The following is a 24,407-nucleotide window of genomic DNA, read 5'->3' as shown; positions in this document are numbered from 1 at the left end:
ACATCAATTCCTATTGCCACATTGCTAGACAGGGCACTGGGGAAATAATAAAAAAAAAAAAAGAATTAAAGGAGAAATAATGACAACTGGTATTTCAAATCGGAACCCACAACAGATAATGACTCATAGCATGAACCAATCTGGAATGTAAAAAGAGACATTGTTTCTCCGTATTACTTTTATACCACAGTTAGTGAAAGGGGTTCTGACATATTCTACTTTTCTGTTCTTAGCTATGGGCCTGTCAGGGCCTGTTGAGGAGGTGTGTCCTTTGGTCCCAAACCTCGAAAAGTCTCTGGAAGAAATCATGGAGTTGGCAGAGTCTGGGATGAGGTACACTCAGATGCCTCATGTGATGGAGGTGAGGCAGTCTTTTTTTAAATTTATTTATCATCAAGTAGATCAGTTTTCTCAGGGTGAACGATGTTTCCATCTCTGGTAGAGGTTTAAACCCTGCTTTGGAACCCAAGTTCAGGGGACGTCCAGATCTATTACCCTGCAACTGTTAGATGGATCCCTTCTCCATCATACCTGGATTAAATAAATGGAATGTTATCAGGCCCCTGTATAGCTTAATGACTGCTGGTGAGAAAATTCAGCCAATTGATTCTGTGAGTTAGACAGCCCCAGATGACATTGGGCTAGAATTCTATAAAACATTTAATAGGATGAATAGTTACACCACTCACTGGTGTATCTGGTATCATTTGAGGTTGTTCTGTCATTTATTTATGACTGCTTCTCATTCAATGCAATCTCAGAAGACTTTATGCAACATTATGCAATTTACAACTGAGAAAAAGCAGCAGGTGATAGTTATGTCTTTAGAGGCTGAAAAAGTCTTCAACAGTTGAGTGTAATCACATTTTGAACATACTCTATGGATTTGGGATGGAAGATAAGTTGCTAAAGAGGATAGAAACCATTCTCTGTCAATTGCCGTGACAACTGATGTTCAGAAACTGAACCTTTTCTGTGTAGTAAAAGGTGTCATTAAGATGTCAAGAGTGCCCCTTTGCCCCTTTTCTCTTTGCCCTAGCATTTGAATCATTGGCAGAAACCATCTGCTTGCATACTTTGCATACTTTCATACTTTAAAAGGAATAGCCCTAGGAAGTGTGGATCAATATACATTGATTATGTTGTTTTGTTCGGATCCCCTTCAACACTATCAGTTCCTGGAGTGTTAAAAGCACAGAGCTCCATGGTAATCTGAAGCGGCTGATAAGACACTCATCACAGTTTGCCCAGCAGGTCAGTAGGATGTCTGAACACATGCTCCCTCCAAATTCTTTCATTGGGATGTACTCCAGCAGTGCCAAAACTACCTGTGTTCCACAATTACATTAACCTTTATGCAGCTACTTATGGAAATGTGTAATTGTTGACACTTTGTCCACCTTTGGAAGTATTACACCTGGCTTATTAGGAATGAATATGCTGATCCACCACCGTTTGTTTCATTCAAAATGTAAGGCCCGCTTAGATGCTTGCATTTCATGCTCTTTAACTCTTTAATAGACTAGTAAGCAGTTACATATATACATGACAAACAGAGGACAACATAAAGTTTACATCAGGCTCAGTTTGTTTCCATTATTTTTAAGTATGTAATGTTGTTGTATGGGGCTAAATGTGATTCAAATTCTTTGTACGAGATTAAACCATAAAAGTGCTAATTCATGAAAAAACATCAGGTTTGATCTTTTATTCAAAAACAACTGAATGAAGTCATATCTCCGTGTATTTAGGTGAGTTTTAATAATAGGTAGTTTATTTAATTGTCATTTGAAAAAGCCTTACATTTTCTTTGCAGGTCAAACGTTTGTGTGGATTACCACACACTTTCATTTAACATTTATTTTTCTATATCCTGAGTTGTGTGTGAAACATGGCACCACAAGTATTTAGAGCATAAGCACCGTTTGTACATGAGACCCCAGATCATGATCTCATTGAGATGCTGTGGGGTAACCTGAAGTGGGCTGAACATCCTAGAAACTTCTTTAAACATGTTACTTGTGAAAGGATGTGAAATGTTTAAAGGAGTGGAGTAAAAATTCTTCAGACTTATTTCACAGACTGATAAATGGTTACAAGAAGCAGCTCATTGAAATTATTTTTGTTCTGTTTTTTGTTTGATTTATTGCCCAATGTTGTTTAAGTGCAATAAAAAAGTTCCCTGGATAAAAACTCAAATGATAGATGTGTGAACATTTCTTAAAAAATAACTAAATGGAGTGCACTATATTTTTTCCCATGATTGATATAAGCTATGTATAAAGATTTGTCTCAATACCTTCAAGGTAAATCATAAATCAAGTAGAGCACTATGGCGAAAGCTGTTCGCTCCACTTGTAAAAGCAAAATCTGTCGAGCTCTATCTGGCATTGAGACATCAATTCCTATTGCCACATTGCTAGACAGGACACTGGGGGAAAAAATAAATAAAAAATACCTTCAAGGTGCTTTGGCACAGCAAAGCAGTTTGAAGCCTGTCGGCCTGTGCAGGATGCACAGTGTTTTTATTGCGGGCACGTAATAAAGCATTAGGATGTATTTGTCCTTTTCCTACAGGTAGTGTTGCCCATGTTGTGCAGCTATATGTCTCACTGGTGGGAGCATGGACCAGAAAGCAATCCTGACAAAGCCGACAGCTGCTGTACATCTGTTACCTCTGAGCATATGAACAATCTGCTGGGAAACATTCTGAAAATCATCTACAACAACCTGGGAATTGATGAGGGGGCTTGGATGAAAAGACTGGCTGGTAAATCATTACAAAAAATGAATAATACAGAAACAGAGTATCTGAATAGTATGTGAATCATTCATTACAATTTACCTCACAGACATTTTATGTTTTAAATCAGTCTCTGTCAAGTTAGCACATGTATAACAACCCTTTTCTCAATTCTGACTGATTTACAGGTCCTAGAAATAGTAGATGTTTTTCTTGGTCACTTTTTTTAGTATTTTATACTTTTGATTGAAATGTTTTCTCTATCCCATCCTTAAGTCTTCTCCCAACCAATCATCAGCAAAGCTAAAGCCCAACTGTTACAGACCCATTTCCTTCCTCTGATGGATAAACTAAAAAAGGTGAGTCTCCACTTAATTTAGTTTGACTGTGCTCTGTTCATGTATAAGGTCATTTATAAAATAAAACCTGAGTTGTAAACAAAACAGAGCCTTATTAACGAGGGGAAAAAATAACTTACTAATATGATAAAACATTAGTGTTCCCAGGTTGATTCACGAAAAAAAGAAAAATGAGAGTTAAACCTGTCATCACTGTGTGACAGTCGGAATAAGGATACAAGTAGAATTAGTCAAAAAAAATCAGTTTAATTGACTGAATTCAAGTCACAATATCACCATCAGACACAGTGTTTACCCGACTTATTCTGTGACGGATAAAACAAAAAATACTGTATGAGAGTCAACCACTTTTTTCTGGAATTTGTCAGAATTAAAATAATGTTCATCAGAATGTTAGAGAAAATGGCAGAGCTGGCTTAAAGCAAAAGCGAACAAAGCTGCTGCTTAGGGACCCCAAACGATCAGGGGCCTCTCATAAATTTTTCAATTGTAACATGAATGTAACATTTACAAGTTTGTTTATTGAGAATGAGAATTGTATTACATTTGGTTCGACCGTTTGAGCATAGATAAATAAAAAATGTTAAATTGTTTAAAGTTTAAATCCTACAGCAGATAACCAAAAATATGTCTGATCAGGGAAATGGCATATCTATTTGGTTGCCTAACAATAACTTTTAGCCTGGTAGCTTAAAATTTAGCTCCTACAAAACTGAAAAATAAATTCAGACATATTTTGTATACAACAGACAAAAAAAATAACTTAGCAGTCTGATAATAATTATGCAAAAAGAGAATAGGTCTTGCATCCTGATTGCTCTTTCATCAAACACTAATGAGCAAATTCATATGCAAGAGCCATTCATGTTTTTCCTCTGGGGCGATCCCTTTTAATTTTTAAGGAATTTATAGGCCTACTTTGTAAAAGTGCAAAGCACAATCTTTATTATTTGATTGTTGTGTAAACAATTACAATTGTTACCACTGAAAGTTTATTCTTTTGTTTGTGCTTTACCTTAGTTTGTTTACAAATACATCTAAGCAAATGATAACCATTTATCTGTGATTGCTTTTAAGCTCGGCCAGTCACACATGACCCCCTCTCCCAGATTCTGTCAATGTTAGATGAGTGATGTGACATAATAATGTTAAAATAATAATGTTATTTAGTTCAGTTCAAAGCTCTTCAGTTAAAACGTATATTATTAATACCCAAAAAATAAATCATTTTGTAACTTATATCATCCAAGTTTCTTCAAATAGTTGTTTTAGAAGGTGGTGCGGTGGGCAGGAAGGATCTCCTGTAGCGTTCTGTTTAACAGCAGCTCTGAACAAGCCTTTGCACTAGTAGATAACATTCAGTATAAAGTTTCAGACATCAATGACTGAATTGCTACAATTAAAATGAAGGTTTCTGTGAAGAAAAAATCCCCATGGGGAAATCCCCATGGAGAAGTGCTCCAGCATTTAGAACTTAAAAAAGGGAGTGTTGAAAATCTGAACGCAGTTAGCCAAAGACTGGACTCCAGGTTCACTATAATAGCTATAAATTGAGTCTTTCCAGATATAACTTGAAACTGAAAAATGAAAGGGAATCTTTCTTCTTTGAGATTATCGGTAAAACCATTAATAATCGTGGCGTATTTGCCAGAGTTGAGAGGCTAACAAACCCTCCTGTGACTGTGGCATCTAAACACCACTCCACCAGGGCCTGCAATGAATTTGCTAACTTAAAAAATCCAAAAGTTTAGAGGGACAGTTTGTGCATCTATTTCAAGTTCAGTGTCAAAGCTGTCTCCAACTAGAACTGATTTTGATAAAATGTATCAATTCTGCCAAATAAACCACAAAAGCTTAGAGGAAATCGTTTTGGAATTGTGGAAGAACCACAGTGCTGGTATTATTACACCCCAGTGCAGCATTCAATATTGATCACTCTATCCTGTTAGAGAGCCTGGAAAACTGGGTTGGTCTTTCTGATACAGCGCTCAATTGGTTTAAATCCTACTTAAAGGGCAGGAATTTATTTATTGATTCCTTAACTTTAGGAATCAGGATCAGGAATATTTTATGTCACCACGTGTTACCGCGACAAAATTTCTCTTTGGCCACTCTGGTTCACATTACGTATAATAAGGCATAAACTGACAAACAAACAGGCAATGAACAAGGTTGTCTTTATGTGTTTAGGAGTCAGAGATAACAGATAACGAGGTAGAAGGGTGCGTATTTAACAATGATGATTTAAGGCTTTGTTTACAGCAATGTGCATTTAGATATTTTGAGATGATAGTGTGCAAGTAGGCAGTAACATTAAGGTGATTGTAATGTATTAAGGGCTAGTAACAGTGGGGTTGATTTTAAAGTGTTGGACTGCAGTCTCCCATCGGGGGCGATTGCCCTCACAGCTCTTGGGAAGTAGCTGTTTCTAAGTTTATTTGCTTTGGCTTTGAGGATATTGAAGTGTTTACCTGATGGAAGAGGGACAAACTTCTTTGGACTGCAGGCATCCCATCTTGTGGGATGCCTGCAGATGGCATCCCACAATCCCCTCTGCTGTTCTCACCACCTGTGCTAAGTCCTTCCTGTCCTGGATTGTGCAGCTCCCATACCATACAGTTATGCTGATACATAAAACACTCTCTATGGTAGCTCTAAAGAGGTTATTTAGCAGTGTAGTGGGAATTCCAGACCTTTTCAGTTTCCTGAGGAAGAAGAGCCGTTGTTGGGCCTTCTTCACCAGTTGGGAGGAGTTTGCAGTCTAAGAGAGGTCGTAGGAGATGTGAATGCCCAGGAATCTGATGCTGTCCACGCGCTCCCCTTAATGCTGTCCACGTGTCATCAGAGATGACACAAATTATATGTGGGGTTGCCCAAGGGTCCATCCACGGTCCCTTCATATTCAATAACTACATGCTCCCTCTAGCTCAGATCAAAACATCAGTTACCATAACTAAGCAGATGACACACAGCTCTACATCACCATGTCATGAATCCATTCAAGCGCTGAATAAATCCTTAGAAGAAATCAATGCATCCAACATTTTCATCAGTTGAACAAAAACAAAACTCAAGTAATAATTTATGGACCAATTGAGGAGCGATCAAGAGTTAGTGCACAGCTTCAGTTGCTTCAGATAGTAAACATTTATCAGGCCCGAAATCTGGGTGTAGTGATAGACTCAGACCTGAAACTTCAGAGGCATCTAAACACAATTACAAAGTGGGCCTTCGATCACCTGAAGAATATTTCCAGGATTAAGGGACTGATGTCTCAGCAGGATTCTGCAAAACTTATCCATACGTTTATCTTTAGTCGGATTGCATACTGCACCCGTGTTTTTACAGGTCTGCCAAAAGTGTTGATCAGACAGCTGCAGCTGATCCAGAACGCTGCTGCCCGTATCCTCACTAAGACTGAAAAAGTAGAGCACATCACCCCAGTTTTGAAGTCCTTACACTAAAAGGTAAATGGTAAATGGACTGAACTTGTATAGAACTTTGGGTGGTCATGCTGACTACCCAAAGCGCTGTACACTATAGCCACATTCACCCAATCGCTCTCACTAACGCGCACACATTCATACACCGAGACACCGGAACGCAGCTCGGTAGCTAGCTCCCTGTATCTCAGAGAACAGACTTTAAAATACTCCTGTAAGTCTATAAATCATGCAATGGGTTAGCAACTAAATACATGACAGACCTGTTATCAGTGTATCAACCCTCCTGACCACTAAAGTCTTCTGTCTGAAGTCTACTCTGCATAGCCAGTACCAAACACAAAGAAGAAGCATTTAGTTCTTATGCGCCACTTATCTGGAACAAACTCCCAGAAGACTGTAAAAGTGCTGAAAGCCTGAGTTCTTTTAAATCAAGGTTCTAAACATTGTCAGGGTTCAGTTTTTGGCCTGCCTGACTTTGGACAGTCAGGCAGATATTCATCTGTTGTTGACAAGGTGACATTCCATCTACTTTGCTTTTGCCAGTCACAAAAAAAAAGAGTTGCCAAATATTATTTTCCCCAGAACAGAAGTACATACCGAATTTATTAATTGATTCCATGTGTTTTGTACAAGCACCGGAAAAATAAATGGGCCAACTGTTTCTCAGTCTCTCACAGAAAGTTCACATTAGTATCACCTGAAAGAGATATAGAAAGAATCTGTTCAACATTTTCAGACAAATTAATTTTTCATTGGCCATGAATACCTATTGTGATAGTGGCCACACTTTCTCACAGCAAATATTGTTGACAAAGATGCAGCAAAATGGCTTTATTGTCATTGAAACATACATGGAAACATACATTACAACGAAATTTGTTCTCTGCTTTTAACCCATCACCCTTGGGGAGCAGAGGGCTGCCATGTGCGGCGCCTGGGAAGCGTTCTGGGGTTAAGGGTCTTGCTCAGGGACCCAGAGTACAGGCGATGGGGATTGGACCAGGTACTTGCATCCCTTTCTGAGTGCAAGCGCGCTGCTCTAACCACTAGGCCAACACTCCACATACACCGAGATGCAGCTCGGTAGGCAATTCGGGGTTAAGTGCCTTGCCCAGGGGCACATCGACATGTGGCAAGGGGAAACTGGAATTGAACCCACAACCTTCTGATTGCCAGATGACTACTAAACCCATCAAGCCACAGTCGCCACAGTTTCTCTGCATTTAACCCATCCCCATTGGGGAGCAGTGGGCGGCCACTGTAGGGCGCCCGGGGACCAGTTGGGGGTTGAGGGTCTTGCTCAGGGACCCAGAGTGCAGGCAGTTGGGATCGAACCAGGTACTAGCATCGTTCTCAGAGTGCAAGCGCGCTGCTCTAACCGCTCGGCCAGCACTCCAGCAGTCCCCCCAATTAACAGCAATTGAACCAGAATTGCTGTTAATTGTCAAAGGTCCTTTGCAAATTGCCCCAACATGCAGTTAAAATAAAAATATTCCAGCCCTTGGAGGATTTTGATTTGGAATTCTTTTGATTTGCTCAAAAAGTTTGTTTTTGATACAAAATAAGGCTGACATGTCTTAAAGGGTAAATGGAATATCAGTTTTGGAAAAAAAAAGAGATGTTTTTATGTAGGGTGCTGGTAATTACATAATTTTGGTTGCTTCATACCCAACTTTTTCAGGTGCCAAAAGGTGCTTTCTACCCTTTTCTCTTCTTTCTTTCATCTTTACTCACTGTGACATTTCAAAATAAGACAAAACAAAACACATGGTTTTAACATTTAAGTATCATTTGGAGACATTACAAAATGACACCATACGTGCAAAGCATAATGTGGTAAAATAAAAAAAAAGAAATACTTGAATCTGCAAGGCTCTTCTTGGCTTCATCTTTGGAGTTAAAATCTATGTTTTATGTTAAAGAAGGTTTAGCAAAAATACCGTATTTTTCGGACTATATGTTGCTCCGAAAAATATGTTGCATCAGTCAAAAAATGCGTCATAAAGAGGAAAAAAACATATGTAATTAGCACCGGACTATATATTGCATTTATTTAGAAATTTATTTGACACAATTAAAGACTAAAAACCGACATTTTATATAGTAAGACAACTTATTCAACTGCTTCCACAACTGGCTGAATAATATGAAACATACCTGGGAGGTTGAATGGGTTAAATTAGCATAACAAGCTGGCAACACCAACCAGGAAGGTTCCTGCCAGCGCATTTCAGAGTAACGGACTGGTATAATATGGTAAATTAAATTCAAACTCTAATTAAATTTAAGATTTTATAGATTTTTAAAAATTTTGTTTTTGCCATTTCTTTTAATCTTCCTGATACACTGCTAAAGGAGGCAAACTACATACAATCAAGTACTGTCAGTTTTTCATAGACATATTTACTTGGCTAAAAATGTCTCTAAATTGTATGGAAAATAAAAGCCGTAAAAGGTAAAGGCTGGTTCACACCGCAGGATTTTCAGCCCAATTTTCACCCTGACCTCCCCTTTCCGAGAGGTGTGGATTATAGTGTGTCTCTTAGATAATCTTAAGAAATATTCCTGATGTGTGTGGTGTGTTAAGAGCGATTGGGTCCACTCGGTAGAACATTGGGACCACTCTGACTTCAAATCGGGGATATTCAATATATCGGATTGTCTTGCCCCGATATCCTACTGTGTGTGGTGTTCTGAGGACAAACAAGCACAGAGCATAGACATAATATAAGAGTAGACGCGTCATTGGGCGGGTTCTGCCTATGCTGCGATGCGTCAGAGCGTCCGCCATCTTAAATGTGGCAAATCTGCAGTTACTCAGTCACTTAAACAGTATCAGAGGGACTTTAATCTCTGAATATACTTTGTATTCGTAGTATTTCTTTTTTGTAATATTACAAGTTTATTTTCGTGTTTTTTTTGTGTTTGTTAGTTTATTTTTACTTTAGGACTTTTTTTTCCTCATATTATTAATTTTACCTCATTAATACTCACCCAAAAAGTCTGTTCCTAAAGGTTCACATGTGACACGGGTTTATGAAATAATGAAGACCACAATGTTTAGATTTAACAAATTTATCCTTATATTCATAACACGTAAACACACACACACATATATATATATATATATATATATATATATATATATATATATGCGTGTGTGTATTTATTGCAGCACAGGAATGAGGCATCTTTTCTGATTCACGTTCACAATAACAGAACTCGACTTTTTTCTGCCACATACAATATGGCGGTGACGTTGACGTGCGAACCTGCGCCCTATGACGCGTCTACGTATATGATGTCTATGGCACAGAGCCTGTTGAATGTGACGTGTAGCCAATCAAAAAGTGAGGTTAGGAATTTCCCAAGAGATTCTCCGCTTCTTTACCCAATGGCTTTTCTTGTTTTTTTTTTTCTATGTTAAAATTAGTCCACAGACTGTTGGCATTATTCTTCCTGGTCATCCATGTTTATTTACTCTGAACTCACGTTTGATCTTGAGAGGATTCGCAAGATTTCCCGTCTGATATCAGAATGATTTTAAACAAAATATGTTCATGCGTGGTGTGTTGTGCTTGCCGTCTAACCGGACATCACACACTGTAAGAACACATATGTTTTGTCTAAGAGTTTTTTATCGTTACAGATGTTGTCAATCAGACTATTTTAAAGTCCTGCCATGTGAACCAACCTTAAGACATTTTCATATAAAACTTATAGCTAGTTTGTCTTCCAGATGTCTGATATAAACCTTATTGTTTTCTTTCTGTGAAATCTGAAGGCAAACTTTGAACTAATGGATATGAACTGTGAGTTTCTGCGAACAGTAAGACTTTATTTCCCTGTAATACAAAGGAAAAAGATTTTAAGTTCCTGTGTGAATGGTAAAAAAACTGAATGGAAAGATTTTATTGACAACAATGTTTTGATATAAATATACAGATTAAATAAACCGTTGTTGAGATATATGATCATAAGTCTCACTAAAAAAGGACTCTTTTAAAAAAAAAATGTATTCTGTTGCACTCCTTTGTGACGTAAATGGGGAACCCTGGCGCCAGACCCAGTGGCAGAAACAAATTAAAAGCCTCCCCCTCTTTTTAATTTGTTTCTGGGGGGGGCACACTTTTTCAAAAATACATTTTATATGCTTCAGGCTGAACAGTGGCTCTGTGACTACCCCTACAGTGCTGAGAAAAAATATCAAAAAATCCCAAAGTCTAAAAAACAAAAAAGCAACAGTATAGTCAGTATGTGAATGTTTATCTAATTATGTCAATGAAAAGTTTCAAAATTATTAACCAGGTATTGTCATCTAATCTAAAAAAAAAGCTGCTTTTGTGTGTTGCTGCTGCACCTTGCTGCGCAGTTTAACCTCTAGGGGGAGTTCTCGGCTCTGCTGACGGCTCAGACATAGAAGAAGCTGCTACCAAACTTGTTCCTTTCATCTAATGACGACTGACTCACTTCGCTTCCTCACCATATTGTGTCAGCTGATAGTTGACTGAGCTATTTCTACAGAAAAGTAAGACTCCTCCCTACTTGTCAGCCATTGTAGCAGTGGTTGATTTATGTGCCAGGGTTCCCCTTTAACGTCTCAAAGGAGCGCAACAGAATCCCAAAAAGAGTCCTTTTTTTAGTGAGATTTATGTCCATATTTCTCAACAACCGTTTATTTAATCTGTATAATATTTAAATCAAAACAGTTTTGTCATTGTAATTTTTCCATTCAGTTTATCTTAAACCATTCATGTCACAGGCGCATTTCTTGACTCACGATACAATAGTGACGTTTTAAAGCAGATTGAGGAGTGTCACACGTGTAAAAACAAGGTAACAAACTTTTCTCAAAGTATTGGTTAAAACAACATAAACAAACAAGGCATTAATTAACTTGTTGCAGACTCTATTTTATTTGATGGGAATCATATCCCAATGGGGAGAAATCTAGCTGTTGAATCATGTTACAAAATAATATTTACAAATTTTGCACATTGTATTATTAATGAGAGAGCATGTCTATATAACATGTCAGAGTTACAGTAAGAACTGAAACATTTTGGCTCTGTGTAAAACTATAATATGTTACTGTGTTACATAGAAAGCTGCAGTTGTGCTGATGGATGAAGAGCACAGCAGGGCTGAAGGAAGAGGTGAAATGTCAGAGACAGAGCTCCTCATCATGGACCAGTTCACTATATTGGTTAGAGACCTGTATGCCTTCTACCCCCTGCTGATACGATTTGTGGACTACAACAGGTACAGTGTTGTGTGACAATGTGAAAATATCTGCTTTTGCTTTTTTTGTTTGTTTCACTAACTGATCTAACACCAAGAGGATTTAATTGCTATTTTAAAGTAAAAAAATTTCTAAAAATAGAATGTCGATACATCAATTATATCCTTCTAATCTGACATTATATTTGCAAAAGCTTTAATAGCGTGAAGCGTTTCCCTGAAAACTGGATGTGTACATTTATATTGCAGAGGAAGATGGTTAAAAGAATCCAACCAGGAGGCTGAGGAGCTGTTCAGAATGGTGGCTGAAGTTTTCATATTTTGGGCCAAGTCTCATGTAAGAACATTACTAAGAAGAATTGAAAGAACACAGAACAATACCTATTACTTTACACTGTATTTCATATTCCCAAAGCAGATGCAGCACACTCCAGAATAAAACCAAGTGGAAGTGCAGGATTTAGCTAATCCTTGTTCTTTTTCCTATGCTAACTATGGACCATTTTACAACATAAAAGCAGACAGGCATATTTAATATTAAAAAGGTAGTACCCTGCAGCTGTCATATCAATTTCAGGATCCAAGCAGTCACAAAAGTAGTATCAGTTTTCGATATTGTGCCATATGGGCAGTTGCTGAAGTCCATATCAGAAATAGGGTTACATCAACACCTATTAGAACAAATATAATCTATCAGTTGTGGCCTGAACAAGTATTCCATTGCTTTCATGTATGGCATGTACAGCTAGTTGATGTCCCAATGTGCTTATTGTGTATCCCTTGCTTGCTGCTGAGTGGAAGGACACTTGTTTATTTGCTTTGTACTGGACTGCACTACAATTTCCTATAGTAGAATCTCATGGTCTCATTTTTATTGAGTGTGTGTGTGTGTGTGTGTGGGGGGGGGATCTTACCAAAGATGCTATTCATGTGAGAAACGGCACTGAAAGTACATCTAAATATGCTCCCTGACAGGGTTAGTATGGTCCTGTCGCTCAACATGAGATTTGAGTAACATTGTTGAGCTCAGTAACAGTACAGATGTGTAAACATCTATTCTATTCTATGCCGTTCATCTGCACTGTGTGCAGAGAACTCTATTGTTTTTCGTCTGTTTTTCCATTATTTATTATTATTATAGGGAATTATTCTTCTCCGCTAAATAGCTGTTCTCCTGCGCTGCGGCCTTGGAACCCTATTGTCGGTTTTTCCATTATTAGGGTTCCAAGCCCGCAGCGCAGGCGAACGGCTATACCGTTCGTCTGCACTGTGTGCAGAGAATCCTATTGTTTTTCATCTGTTTTTCCATTATTTATTATTATAGGGCATTATTCTTCTCCGCTAAAACGCGCTGTGCGGCCCATGCGGACTTGTAACGAACCTATTGAATCAGGTATCCAAGTACCGAATGTGCACATCTACTCAAACCCAGAAATTCAGAACCCTCAACAACTAGGGGGCGCTATAACAAAGGACTATGCGTTTTGGCCTATAACCACCAAACTACTGGTCCCACACTCAAAAACTCCACATCACTTTGTTTATTGGATGATTCTGCATCAAAAACGGAATTGGCACACCCTTCGTATCCCAGCTAGTTTTAGTGCTACATGGCTACAGAGGCTAAACCTTTGTTGTTAAACTCCTCCTACATTTTTTGTGCAATCCGTGCAAAACTCCATATATAACCGTGTAATGGACAAATTAAAAAAAGTGTTGGGGGTGGATTTTTAAATTTTTACTTTTTCGAAAAGTAATGCTAAAATAAGTGATTGTTAGATAGCTAGCTCTAAATGTAATTGCTGATTATTCTAAAACCATAACAGAGTTTAACATTTCCTTCATAACCCATACTCCAAATATTCTTCTTGGAGTATGGGTTATGAAGCAAACATGTCCTTCACAAATCATAGTCCAAATAAGATTTTGCACACGTGACTGACATTTGAGAATCGTCCATCACTGGGGGCGCTGTGATGATGATGAAGAAATATACTACGCAAGAATGGCTGATTGGATTTTTACAAAACCTTTTTGATTCCCTTCTAGTCATAGCCCTGAACTAAAGTATTAAATATGGTAACGATTGAAACAAATGGACGGGGCCTATTTCCAAAAGTGTGAAAAAAAACCTTGAAAAGTACAGCCTTATCAGTTCAATCAGTGACTACAGCCTGGCAGGCTGCAATCACCTTGGACTCATTCCACCTGCTCACACCACTATATAGACTTCTCAGTTTGTTCATGATCACCGGTTCGTCTTCATTCAAAAAATTACCAAAAATCAATTTTGTGGTGTAACGATCTCAGATTTTCAGGATGTATTCCTTGAATAAGGTGTAACAATTATCTCACTGCATGTATTGAGGTTTTTGAAAGTTGTACACTCTGATTTTTTAAAAGTTTGAAAAATGGAGAAATCAATGTATTTTCCACAAATATTGTTCAGTTCCCAAAACAATGGCCTCTATTTGTAAAGCACATGCAGACTAAACTTAGATTTCAGTTTGGTAAAAATCCAGCCTATCTCAAACACTTTTTTCAATGGGCATTTAAAAAAATCACTTAAGTAGATAAAGCACTCTTGGACAGCCATGAATATTCTCAGAATTTTAGAGCAAACATTTGAATTTTAATAATTTTTTCTTACGTGAAATAACATATATGAAAATGTGGGCATGTAGGGAATCTATTTAAAAATTCCTCTAGATGGCAGCATTTATAGATGAATTTTTACACACACAGAAAGACCCTTCATTGTTATAACAATTAAAAATTGAAACTTGTAGAGTAATATGTAAGAATGAAGGGAATTAATAAAATGAGAGTAATGCATTGTGACAGTTCGATTAAATTAAATAAGTGTAATGTGTTATAATCAAACATTAATCAATTACCAGAGATTAATGTAATACTAAACATATATGAAGAATTGAACTGTGTATATACGTATAATGTGGATCTTACCTAAGTGTCGAAGTGTAGTGTTTGGACATCCTGTGTTGGTTGAATCTATTCTATATGTGGTATAATATAAATGCAATTAGACATATAAAAATATGACATAAAACATTAAAACTATGGTTAAACAAGTGGCTAATGGATCAAATTTGAGTAGTATAGTGTATTAATTTAATGCCAGTTCAGTTAATCTAATTCATCATCATCTATTTCATGGGCTCACAGGTCCAGACAGTCAATGCATTAGTCCCTCTGGGGATCACTGCCCATAGTCATTCAACTGTATATAGTCCCCACAATCCACCTCTTCAAGATAGGCACAATACAATACACGTAGCAAAATATTAATTGCAAAAGGTTTCCATTCATCTAAAATTTCCACCAGGCTCGTTCCTGACTGGTTGCCCTTGCCTGCTTTTGCTTTCATTTTTGTTTTAAGCTCATATAGTTTAACCACTTCATATGCTCAAAGGAATATAGATACAGCATTGAGAACCCAACACGTGGCAGACTGTATTCTGACTGGCCATTCTGCTTTTTCATGTAATTGTTTGTATAGAATTATATACCTTTCAATTTGTCAATCTCTGTTGGTTTTGGTAAACATAGTTTATCCACTCAACAGTTTCACTAGCTGTAATTCAAGGTAAAATAGACTTAAAACCTCCATTAACCTCAGGTTGCGCTTTAAATTTACTTGGGATTCCTGTGAAGCAGGGCCGTGCAGAGACTGTTGGAGGGGCAGGTGCTCAAAGTTAAAAGAGGGCACATGGGGCACGAATTTATAACACGATACAGAAACATACCTTGCTGTACAATCGGCTGAAATGTACCAACCTGTGCCATAAAGAATGTAACATGGAATCGAGGGCGTAGGTTTGATTTGAACTTTGATAGGGACACTATTGGTCCAAAGCCTCATTGGTCCTACGCAATATGCATGCTCCTATTTTATTTGGCTTGATTTGAGCATCAGGACGCGTTTCGCCTGTCTAAAGAGAAAAGGCAGCATTATTTGCTACATTTATACAAGTTTAATAAGCACGACACACACTGGATGCTGTTTATCTTTAAAGCATCACCGGATCTGATGAATGTCGAATTGGGACTTTTTCCCACTTTGAAAAAGTTTGCATTTGAACTTACCAGCAACAGAGACAGAGGGTAAATATGTGTCTATTAAACCAAATATATGCAAAATGTCTCTGTTGTCCAGATTTATCCTGTATTTTCTTTTGGAGATATAAAAATGTGGAGAGATAAACCCCACCCTTATTCTTTTTTTTCTTTTAATCAAAGATACTCATCATAAAACACAGCAAAATTATACATTAAAGAGACTGCAAATAAATTTCTTGAATTTACTTTGCACAGGAAGTAGAAGTGTCACTGACACTAACAGTATTTCAAGTATTAAATTCAAACTTCAACAAATGTACAACTGGGCTGTAGTTACTCTCCGTAGCCAATTTAATGTAATTTATCTTAGTATTCCAAAAACATTTCTTACATCATATATCTGAAGTGTAGATAATAGCTTTTCCTTACCTACATTCTCTCAGACAACTCATTATTTCCCTAACAATAGTGAGTTGTCAATGTTTAAATGTGCAGTAAATCTTAATACATAAGCAGCATGAAGGACCCAATACTGTACTTTGAGTAAGATTGGTGACACCAAGACTGAATTGTTACATGAGTGGTTGTCCATTTCATCATTGAAATGAGAACATATTAATATACTATTGGTAAATACTAGTAAGACTATTAAAGAACAGCAGATAAAACTTTGAGATATGTTGTGGGCTAAGCCCCTGATGATGAGAATGTCTAGCTCCGCCCCTGGTTTGTACTAATTTACTAATGGACAGTGTGGAAATGTACAATAAAACCAATATAAATAGTGTTCTTCTGTTTTATTTGTCTTTATTCTAATTCTAGAAGTAGAAATTGTGAAATAAATAGCACTATTATGTGGAATCCTAATTAATCTAAACAAAATATAGCAGTTGTTTAGGCAACATCTAGTGTTCTTATACTGTATATTATGTAAAAGATATTGCACCTGCTATTTATGCCTGAACTGCCTCAAAGGGTTGACAGAAAATTAAAGCAATAATAGCAACAAAATATGGTAAAAGGGAAACCCTCACCTTTTCTTGTTTAAGCAGCTGTGGCTAAGAATCGGAATTTTTAATAGCCTACAGTCTTTGCTTTTCCATCTTTCCAGCAGTCTTCAGAACCCCTGATTGGCACAGAATATTTCGTTTTATAAAAGAGATTAGGTTTTTGCTTATAAATGCATTATACTTTAGAATTAGATGCTATTTTGAGATGCTAACGTTGGTTACTTACATTTCTCAAGTTCCACAAATCCAAACAGCCTCTCCTGCTTCTTTACAGAACTGCACTCAGCAGCTTTCACCTATTTTAGTGCAGATAATATTTAGTTTCTTAACTAGGACCAGTTTCGTTGCCTGATATTAATTGTGGTAACGACAGTATCCCAGTATGAATCAAAACTTAAATCTCGTGCTCCAAGCACACAGGCACGTACACATGCACTAGAAAACAGCCAATCAGAAAGAGGGAAGGCGGAATTTAAAGAAGAAGTCCGGTCAAATTCAGATTTCAACTCCTGAAAGTACTTTATGACATGGTTTTCAAATGTTTAGCCCACATGCAGATACAAATGGGAGGCTCGGCACAAGTTTTAAGATGTTTATTGAAAGGAAACAACAGCAGGGGAAAATGACAACGTGTTGTTCAAGCGAGGTCTGAGCGTTGGGGCTGGAGCCATTGCGGAGAGAGAGGAGGATTTTAACTATGGATAACGAACCACAAGAAATACCAAAAGCTGCGCTGCTTACCATTCAGCTGGGGTGACCTGTCCGGGAGGAGGTAATGCCGAGGGAACTCTGATCAACTCACTGTCCAAGACTACTGGTTTAACTTGGGAGACGTGGAAGATTGGGTGTACTCGGGAGTGCAGGGGCAAGTGCAGACGAACAGAGGCTGGGTTGATGACGGTCTCGATTTCATAGGGGCCAGTGAACCGGGAAGCGAGTTTCTTAGCGGATGGGTCTGTTAAAACGTCTCTGGAGGATAACCAGACGCTCCGACCGGGGCGATATTGCGGGGCTGGTTTGCGGCGCTGGTCGGCGAACCTCTTGCTCCGCTCAGCAGTGCGTGAAAGTGCGGTGATGGTGGCTTTCCAGATATCCTGACATCGAGCGATGTATACGTTGACAGATGCGAAGGGGATCCTGAGTTCATCGGTGGGCAGAAGTGGGGGTTGATATCCTAATGCTGTTTCAAAAAGTGAGTGTCCGGTGGATGATGAGGTGTGTGAGTTGAGGGTGTACTTGACCCAAGGTAAAAACTTATTCCATTCAGTAGGCGAAGACGAGGTGATGCAGCGGAGGGTGGTTTCTAGTTGCTGGTTCATTCTTTCTGTTTGTCCATTGGTTTGTGGGTGATATCCAGAAGTAAGGGTGTAGCGGGCACCCAGAGCAAAGCAGAAGTGCCGCCAGACCTGAGAGATAAACTGGGGGCCCCGGTCAGGGAGGATCTCGGTAGGAATGCCATGAAGTCAGAACACGTGTTTAATAAGGAGCTGAGCTGTCTGGAGGGCGTTGGGTAGTTTACGGATCGGGATGAGGTGGCAGGATTTCGAAAAACGGTCTACTACAGTGAGGATGGTTGACATGCCCTGGGATGTAGGAAGGCCAGTAACAAAGTCCAAAGCAATGTGGGACCAGGGACGCTTGGGGATGTGAAGTGGATTTAACAGACCAGAGGGGGGGCTGGTTAGAGGGCTTGTTTTGGGTGCAGATTGGACAGGCTAGGACATACTCTCGGACGTCTTTGGTCCATGATGGCCACCAAAAACGCCAGGACACCTGGGACTGGGTCCTATATATTCCGGGATGGGCGGAAAACTGGTAATCATGACACCAGCGTAAGACGTCGGGGCAGACTGATCGGGGTACATAGTTGAGGCCAGCTGGGCCAGTACCCGGGTCCGGATCGAGCCTTAAAGCCTGGTTGATTCGATCTTCAAGATCCCAATGCAGGGCACCAACAGTACACGTGGGGGGAAGGATAGGTGCCGGCTCCTTCTCCTGTTCTGGAGGGGCAAACTGGCGGGAGAGAGTGTCTGGTTTTATGTTCCTGGAACCAGGTCTGTAGGGTATAGTAAGGTTGAATGTTGGGGAAAAACAAGGACCAGCGGGCTTGTCGGGGATTGAGACGTCGGGCTGCTGTAGGTATGAGAGGTTCTTGTGATCTGTGCAAATGATTATGGGCTGCTCGGATCCCTCTAACCAGTGACGCCACTCCTCTAATGCTAACTTAATTGCCAGTAATTCTCGGTCGCCCACATCATGGTTCCACTCGGCTGGGGACAACCGGCGAGAAAAGAAGGCACACGGGTGAAGCTTGTTATCTAAGCTGGATTGTTGGAATAGAACCGCACCTACACCAGTATCGGATGCATCACTCTCTAATGTAAACTGTTTGACGGGGTCGGGGTGAATGAGTATGGGGGCCTGAGAAAATCGGGTCTTAAGTTCGACAAAGGTGGCTTCGGCCTCAGTACCCCAGACATACGGGACCTTAGTTGAGGTTAACGTGTGCAAGGGAGAGGCTATAGTTTCTAAAGAAGCAGCAGTAAAAATTGGCAAAACCCAAGAATCGCTGGAGCTGCTTTTGGGATTCAGGAGTAGGCCACTCCACTACTGCCTTTATCTTTTCGGGATCTGACCTGATTTGTCCGCCTTCTAAGATCAGACTGAGGTAGGAAACTGAGGCTTGGTGAAATTCGCATTTTTCTGCCTTAACGAACAAACTGTTCTCTAAAAGGCATTGTAGGACTAGGTGGACATGTTGCTTGTGCTGCTCGAGACTGCTAGAATAGATCAAGATGTCATCAAGATAGACAAAAACAAATACATTCAAACAGTCCCGAAGGACATCATTAACTAAGGCCTGGAACACTGCCGGGGCATTACATAAACCAAAAGGCATTACTAGGTACTTGAAGTGACCTGACGGGGTCTTAAAGGCTGTCTTCCACTCGTCTCCCTGTCTGACCCGAACCAAATGATAAGCATTGCGCAGGTCGAGCTTGGTGAAGACGACTGCGTTCTGGACTGGTTCAAGTGCTGAGGATAACAAAGGAAGCGCATACTTGTTCCTGACGGTTATTTGATTTAGCCCTCTGTAATCAATACAGGGTCGGAGGGACCCATCCTTCTTTCCGACAAAAAAGAAGCCAGCGCCCAAAGGAGAAGATGATGGGCAGATTAATCCGGCAGAGAGAGACTCACCTATGTATTTCAGACCTCAAAATGTTGTACAGGCGACTGGCCGGCAGTGGGGCCCCAGGCAACAGGTCTATGGCGCAGTCATACGGGCGGTGCAGAGGGAGAGAACTCGCCCGACTCTTACTAAACACCCGCTGCAGGTCATGGTACTCCTTCGGGACGTGAGATAAATCGATAGCATCCTCCGAATTAGCGGAGGAATCCAAAGGGGGAGAGACAGGACTGGCGGACTGCAAACAACGGGAATGGCAGGCAGGAGACCATGACTCGAGCCGTGATTCGGCCCAATTAAACCGAGGATTATGGACGGTTAACCAAGCTAAACCCAAAACCACGGGTGAACGTTTAATGGGAAAAACGGAAAACGAAAGTTGTTCCCGATGATTGCCTGGCACTATTACTTCAAGGGGTCTAGTCCGATGAGTGATCAGGGTTAGCTTAAGTCCGTCTAAAGCAGAGACCTGGAGGGGCTCCGTTATTAACTCTGTAGGTACACGGAGCTGATTTACCACCCCCTGGTCGATTAAATTGAAATCGGAACCCGAGTCCACTAGGGCCGATATGCAAAAACTGTCCTGGTCAAAAACTAACGTGGTAAACCGGTAAACAAAAACGAGAAGAAGACTGATCAACACTAGTCTTGAGGGGGTAAGAAGAATCTCGGTCTGGCGTCCTCCCCTCTACAGGCGTCGGACCCGGTCTTTTGGCCGCACCAGGCATTCTCTAACGAAGTACCCTTCGCCGCCACAATAGAGACACTGGTTTCCACAGAATCATTGCTGGCGCTCCTCGCTAGTCAGGCGAACCCGCCATAACTGCATAGGTTCAGGGGGTGATGGTGGTGTCACTACCGGCCGCTGAGGAGCACTACCTTGTACCGGAGGTCCAAAAGACTGTAATGGTTTGTCCAAACGTGTCTGGTTACGGCTACGTAACCGAGAATCCAAAAGAATCGCTAACGCTACAAAATCCTCAAAGGAGCTGGGTTCCTCTACCCGGGCTAACTCATCCTTTAGGTTCTCGTCCAGGGCCTGAAAAAACACTGTCTTTAACGGCTTGGGCTCCCAACCCGCGGCAGCGGCCAGGGTTTGAAACTCCACGGAAACAACGACCGCGCTGTTTCAATAAGAGAAGATTTCGAGACTGTTGGACAGAATCCAACTCGGCCGAAAAAAACGTCTTGAACTCAGTGATTAAGTCCTGAAAAGAACAGCCAAAGGATTGACAATCGGGGAAACGGGCTTCTGCCCATTTGAGGGCTCTACCAGTTAAGAGCCGTAAAACATAGGAGATATTAATTTGATCAGTCGAAAACGTCCAGGGGGCACGATTAAAAACGAGTCTGCACTGAAATAGAAATCCTCCACTGTCCCCACTGTCACAGGAGAATTTCTCCGGACTTGGTGACATGTTCTCGGTGGGTGGAGTCAGGCTGCTGTCCTCCACATCCTGAGCTGCGGGAGGCGGGGAGTCTGGAGCTTGAGTGACAGGCTGAGTAACCGTGGAAGTAAAGGTGGCCGTGAGGAGGTAATGCCGAGAGAACTCTGTGATCTAATGCTCACGGAGGATATTCCAAAAAAAGGTAAAAAACAAAGCAACTGGACTTGTTTTCCGTAGTTGAAGACGTTTCGCTTCCTCTCCCGGAAGCTTTCTCAACTACGGAAAACAAGTCCAGTTGCTTTGTTTTTTAACCTTTTTTTGGAATGACCATGACCTGGATGACTGAGAATCTTCACCAGCTCACGGAGGATAGTTGGCGGCTGGAGGGCGGACAGATGGCAAGCTGGCGAGGGATCCGGAGCGAGCCACGATGTGCAGGAATGACAGACGGAGTAACCAGAGCGCAGAGGGGAACCAGCAGAATCCAGGAGAGGGGGCGGGGGTGTCTCAGGCCTGACTTGGTAACGCTAAGGGAGTCTGAGGGGATTGCCAGAGAAAAATCTGAGCTTCGGAGATTCTGGAGATCTGGTTCTTCGAGCAAGACGTCAAGGCAGGTAAGTGCACCCGGCACACAAACTAGGACAAAAAACGGGAGATCCAAAGTTAGTCAAAATATCTAAGGGCAGAACTCATGAGCACGTGTTTCAGGATCTGGTCGGAGGCCACGTCGCACCACGACTAGTTTAAGGCTCTGGGGTCTTCCATCTGTCAGACCTCTGCTTAAAAAGCCAGAGGAAGCCGCTCCCAACAAGTTGCAGGTGTGGGCCACACCCCCCAGCCAACTAGAGCCACCTGTGGAGCACAGTTAGGGCACAGATACACAGAAAACTCTGACACTTTAAATATAAAATTATCACATACTGTTCAATAAATCACAACCTTTTTTAAATTAAGAGTAATTTTCATTTTAAGGTCCTTTCATGTAGGCAGCCATCTTGGTGAAGAACAGTACTGCCACTTCCCAGTTTGTGACGTTTTGTTGCGGTATCGTCTGTAGAGCAAGTCCCAATGCCCTATCTGTCCCCTTGTAAATAAATATCCGTTTTCATGCAAAAATATTTTTTGAACCCCTTAAACAAAGATAGACATGGTATTAAGCATTTCAAATTAAATGAATACTAATTTTACATTTTAGAGACATAAAAAGACAACAAATAAGCATTAAAGTACGGTTTACAGGTTGGGTTCTGTAATGTTATAAGATGAGTATAAAACTCCTCTTTAAAACCAATCTCTGCTCAAAATGGTGATCTGCACCGCCTAATCTACAGTAATCTACAGCAGTTATCATCAGTTATTGCAACTGTGAACTGCAGAAAATACGGGCAGAGCAGCTCCTTCTGCCTTTACTGTACTCTGCTCCTGTCAGGATGAGCTGCAGCACGTTTTGAGGCAGAGGGATATTTCGGCGTCACTTAGTTTAGACCCCAAACAATTGACTTCACTTTCAGAAACAAGCCCAAAAACAAAAAAAAAACTGTAACCCACAACTCATGAAAGTTACAAGTGACTTTAGAAAAAAGAAGACCAAAGTTGCATAAAATAAGTGGGCTTCACAACAGTGAGCATTCTTTCTAAGTGTGTCATGTCCCTCCTCCTCTTTGATCGGGTAAACAAATGTTCCCGCAAATTCTACATTATTAAAAACGAAAAACCTATCGCTCTCATGTTATCTTGAAGACATTCTTCTTTCAAATGTTGGCTACAGACGATGTGTTTTCTCTCTGGCCAGAAGTTCCATGGTAAATCCTCCCTCTTCACGGTGGTAATCCAGCATAACAGCCCATGGTGGATGATGAATCGGAAAGGTGAAAAAACTAATGTTTTTTCCACTTTTACCTGATGTATTGTTACATCCAACTGCCATGCACGTGAGTGTTGTTGCTTCAACAACAGCTCTCAGGAATTTCAATGGTGAAGTCCTCTGGAAATCCGAAATAATTGTTTCTGTTCGCAGCTGTGTACAACAGCTCCTATTGAGTTTGCTTGTAAAGCGCGGCGAACTGCCACGCTTTACTGCCGCGAACTGCCGCGATGTGAGGATGTGAGGTCACAGTATGTGATGTCATCATGGGCAGTAATGGCCGCCAAAATGTATACTAAAAAAAGTAGTAGAAGAAAAACCTCCATAAGATATTTTATTATTTTTTTCTGGAATAAAAATCCACATCTTTGGTAAATATCCCCTTTTCAATGAAGAACTGCAGGTCATGAAAGATTACAAACAAATCCATTGCGTGATCAGAACTGTTGGAGTGCACAGAGCAAATTAAATATTTAAACAAATTTAAACGTATACACTGTATGACAGTTAGAGCTGCGTTCTTCGAAGGTATATGTGTGCTGGGTCCTTGGAAGGCAACATGGCAGTAGGCCATATCTGTATTTCTGGTTGGAACAGACTGACTGAGCAGGCAGCACCCCTGTGTCTGATCAAGGGTACTACCCACAAGTCACAGATAATTTTTACCGATGAGACATTTGTGTCAAAAGTCAAAATGAAGGCGGAACTTGTAAAGTTGAATTTGTGACTCACAGCAGCAGATTCTTGCAGTTGTACTCATTGATTTGTATTTGTGTTAAGGGAAAGAAAATGTAAAAATATATTTTTTGAAGATTTTAATACACGTGTTTGAATTTGTTTAGGCACCATTTGTTTTAGATTAACTGTAGCAGAACTGAATGACAGACATTTATGATGTTCAACTCACAGAACACAATTTGTGTACTTGTACTCAAGAATTTGAAGAGTTGTAACTTTATTTTATACTTGACGGATTAAAAAATATCTACAGTTACAAAAGACCAAAGTTACAATGCACAAATAGTTTTGCAACAATAGTTCTGGACCATTTGGAGCAAAACTGAAAATGTAAGAGGTTTTTGATGT

General features: G+C 40.2%; 1 protein-coding gene across 1 annotated transcript in view; it reads left to right on the top strand.

The window, feature by feature from the left end:
* ryr2a (ryanodine receptor 2a (cardiac)) overlaps positions 1–24,407 on the top strand; it is a 597,233-nt gene that overhangs the window by 395,283 nt on the left and 177,543 nt on the right. The window contains exons 71-75 of the mRNA XM_036142377.1: positions 234–361; positions 2,578–2,770; positions 3,020–3,102; positions 11,653–11,810; positions 12,039–12,126. Of these exons, the coding sequence (XP_035998270.1) occupies positions 234–361; positions 2,578–2,770; positions 3,020–3,102; positions 11,653–11,810; positions 12,039–12,126 (650 nt within the window). The remainder of the gene's footprint in view (positions 1–233; positions 362–2,577; positions 2,771–3,019; positions 3,103–11,652; positions 11,811–12,038; positions 12,127–24,407) is intronic.

The sequence above is a fragment of the Fundulus heteroclitus genome, chromosome 10 (assembly GCF_011125445.2).
Source record: "Fundulus heteroclitus isolate FHET01 chromosome 10, MU-UCD_Fhet_4.1, whole genome shotgun sequence".
Lineage (NCBI taxonomy): Eukaryota > Metazoa > Chordata > Actinopteri > Cyprinodontiformes > Fundulidae > Fundulus > Fundulus heteroclitus.
The sequence above is the reverse complement of the archived record's forward strand: the minus strand, read 5'-3'. Positions and strand labels throughout refer to the sequence as shown.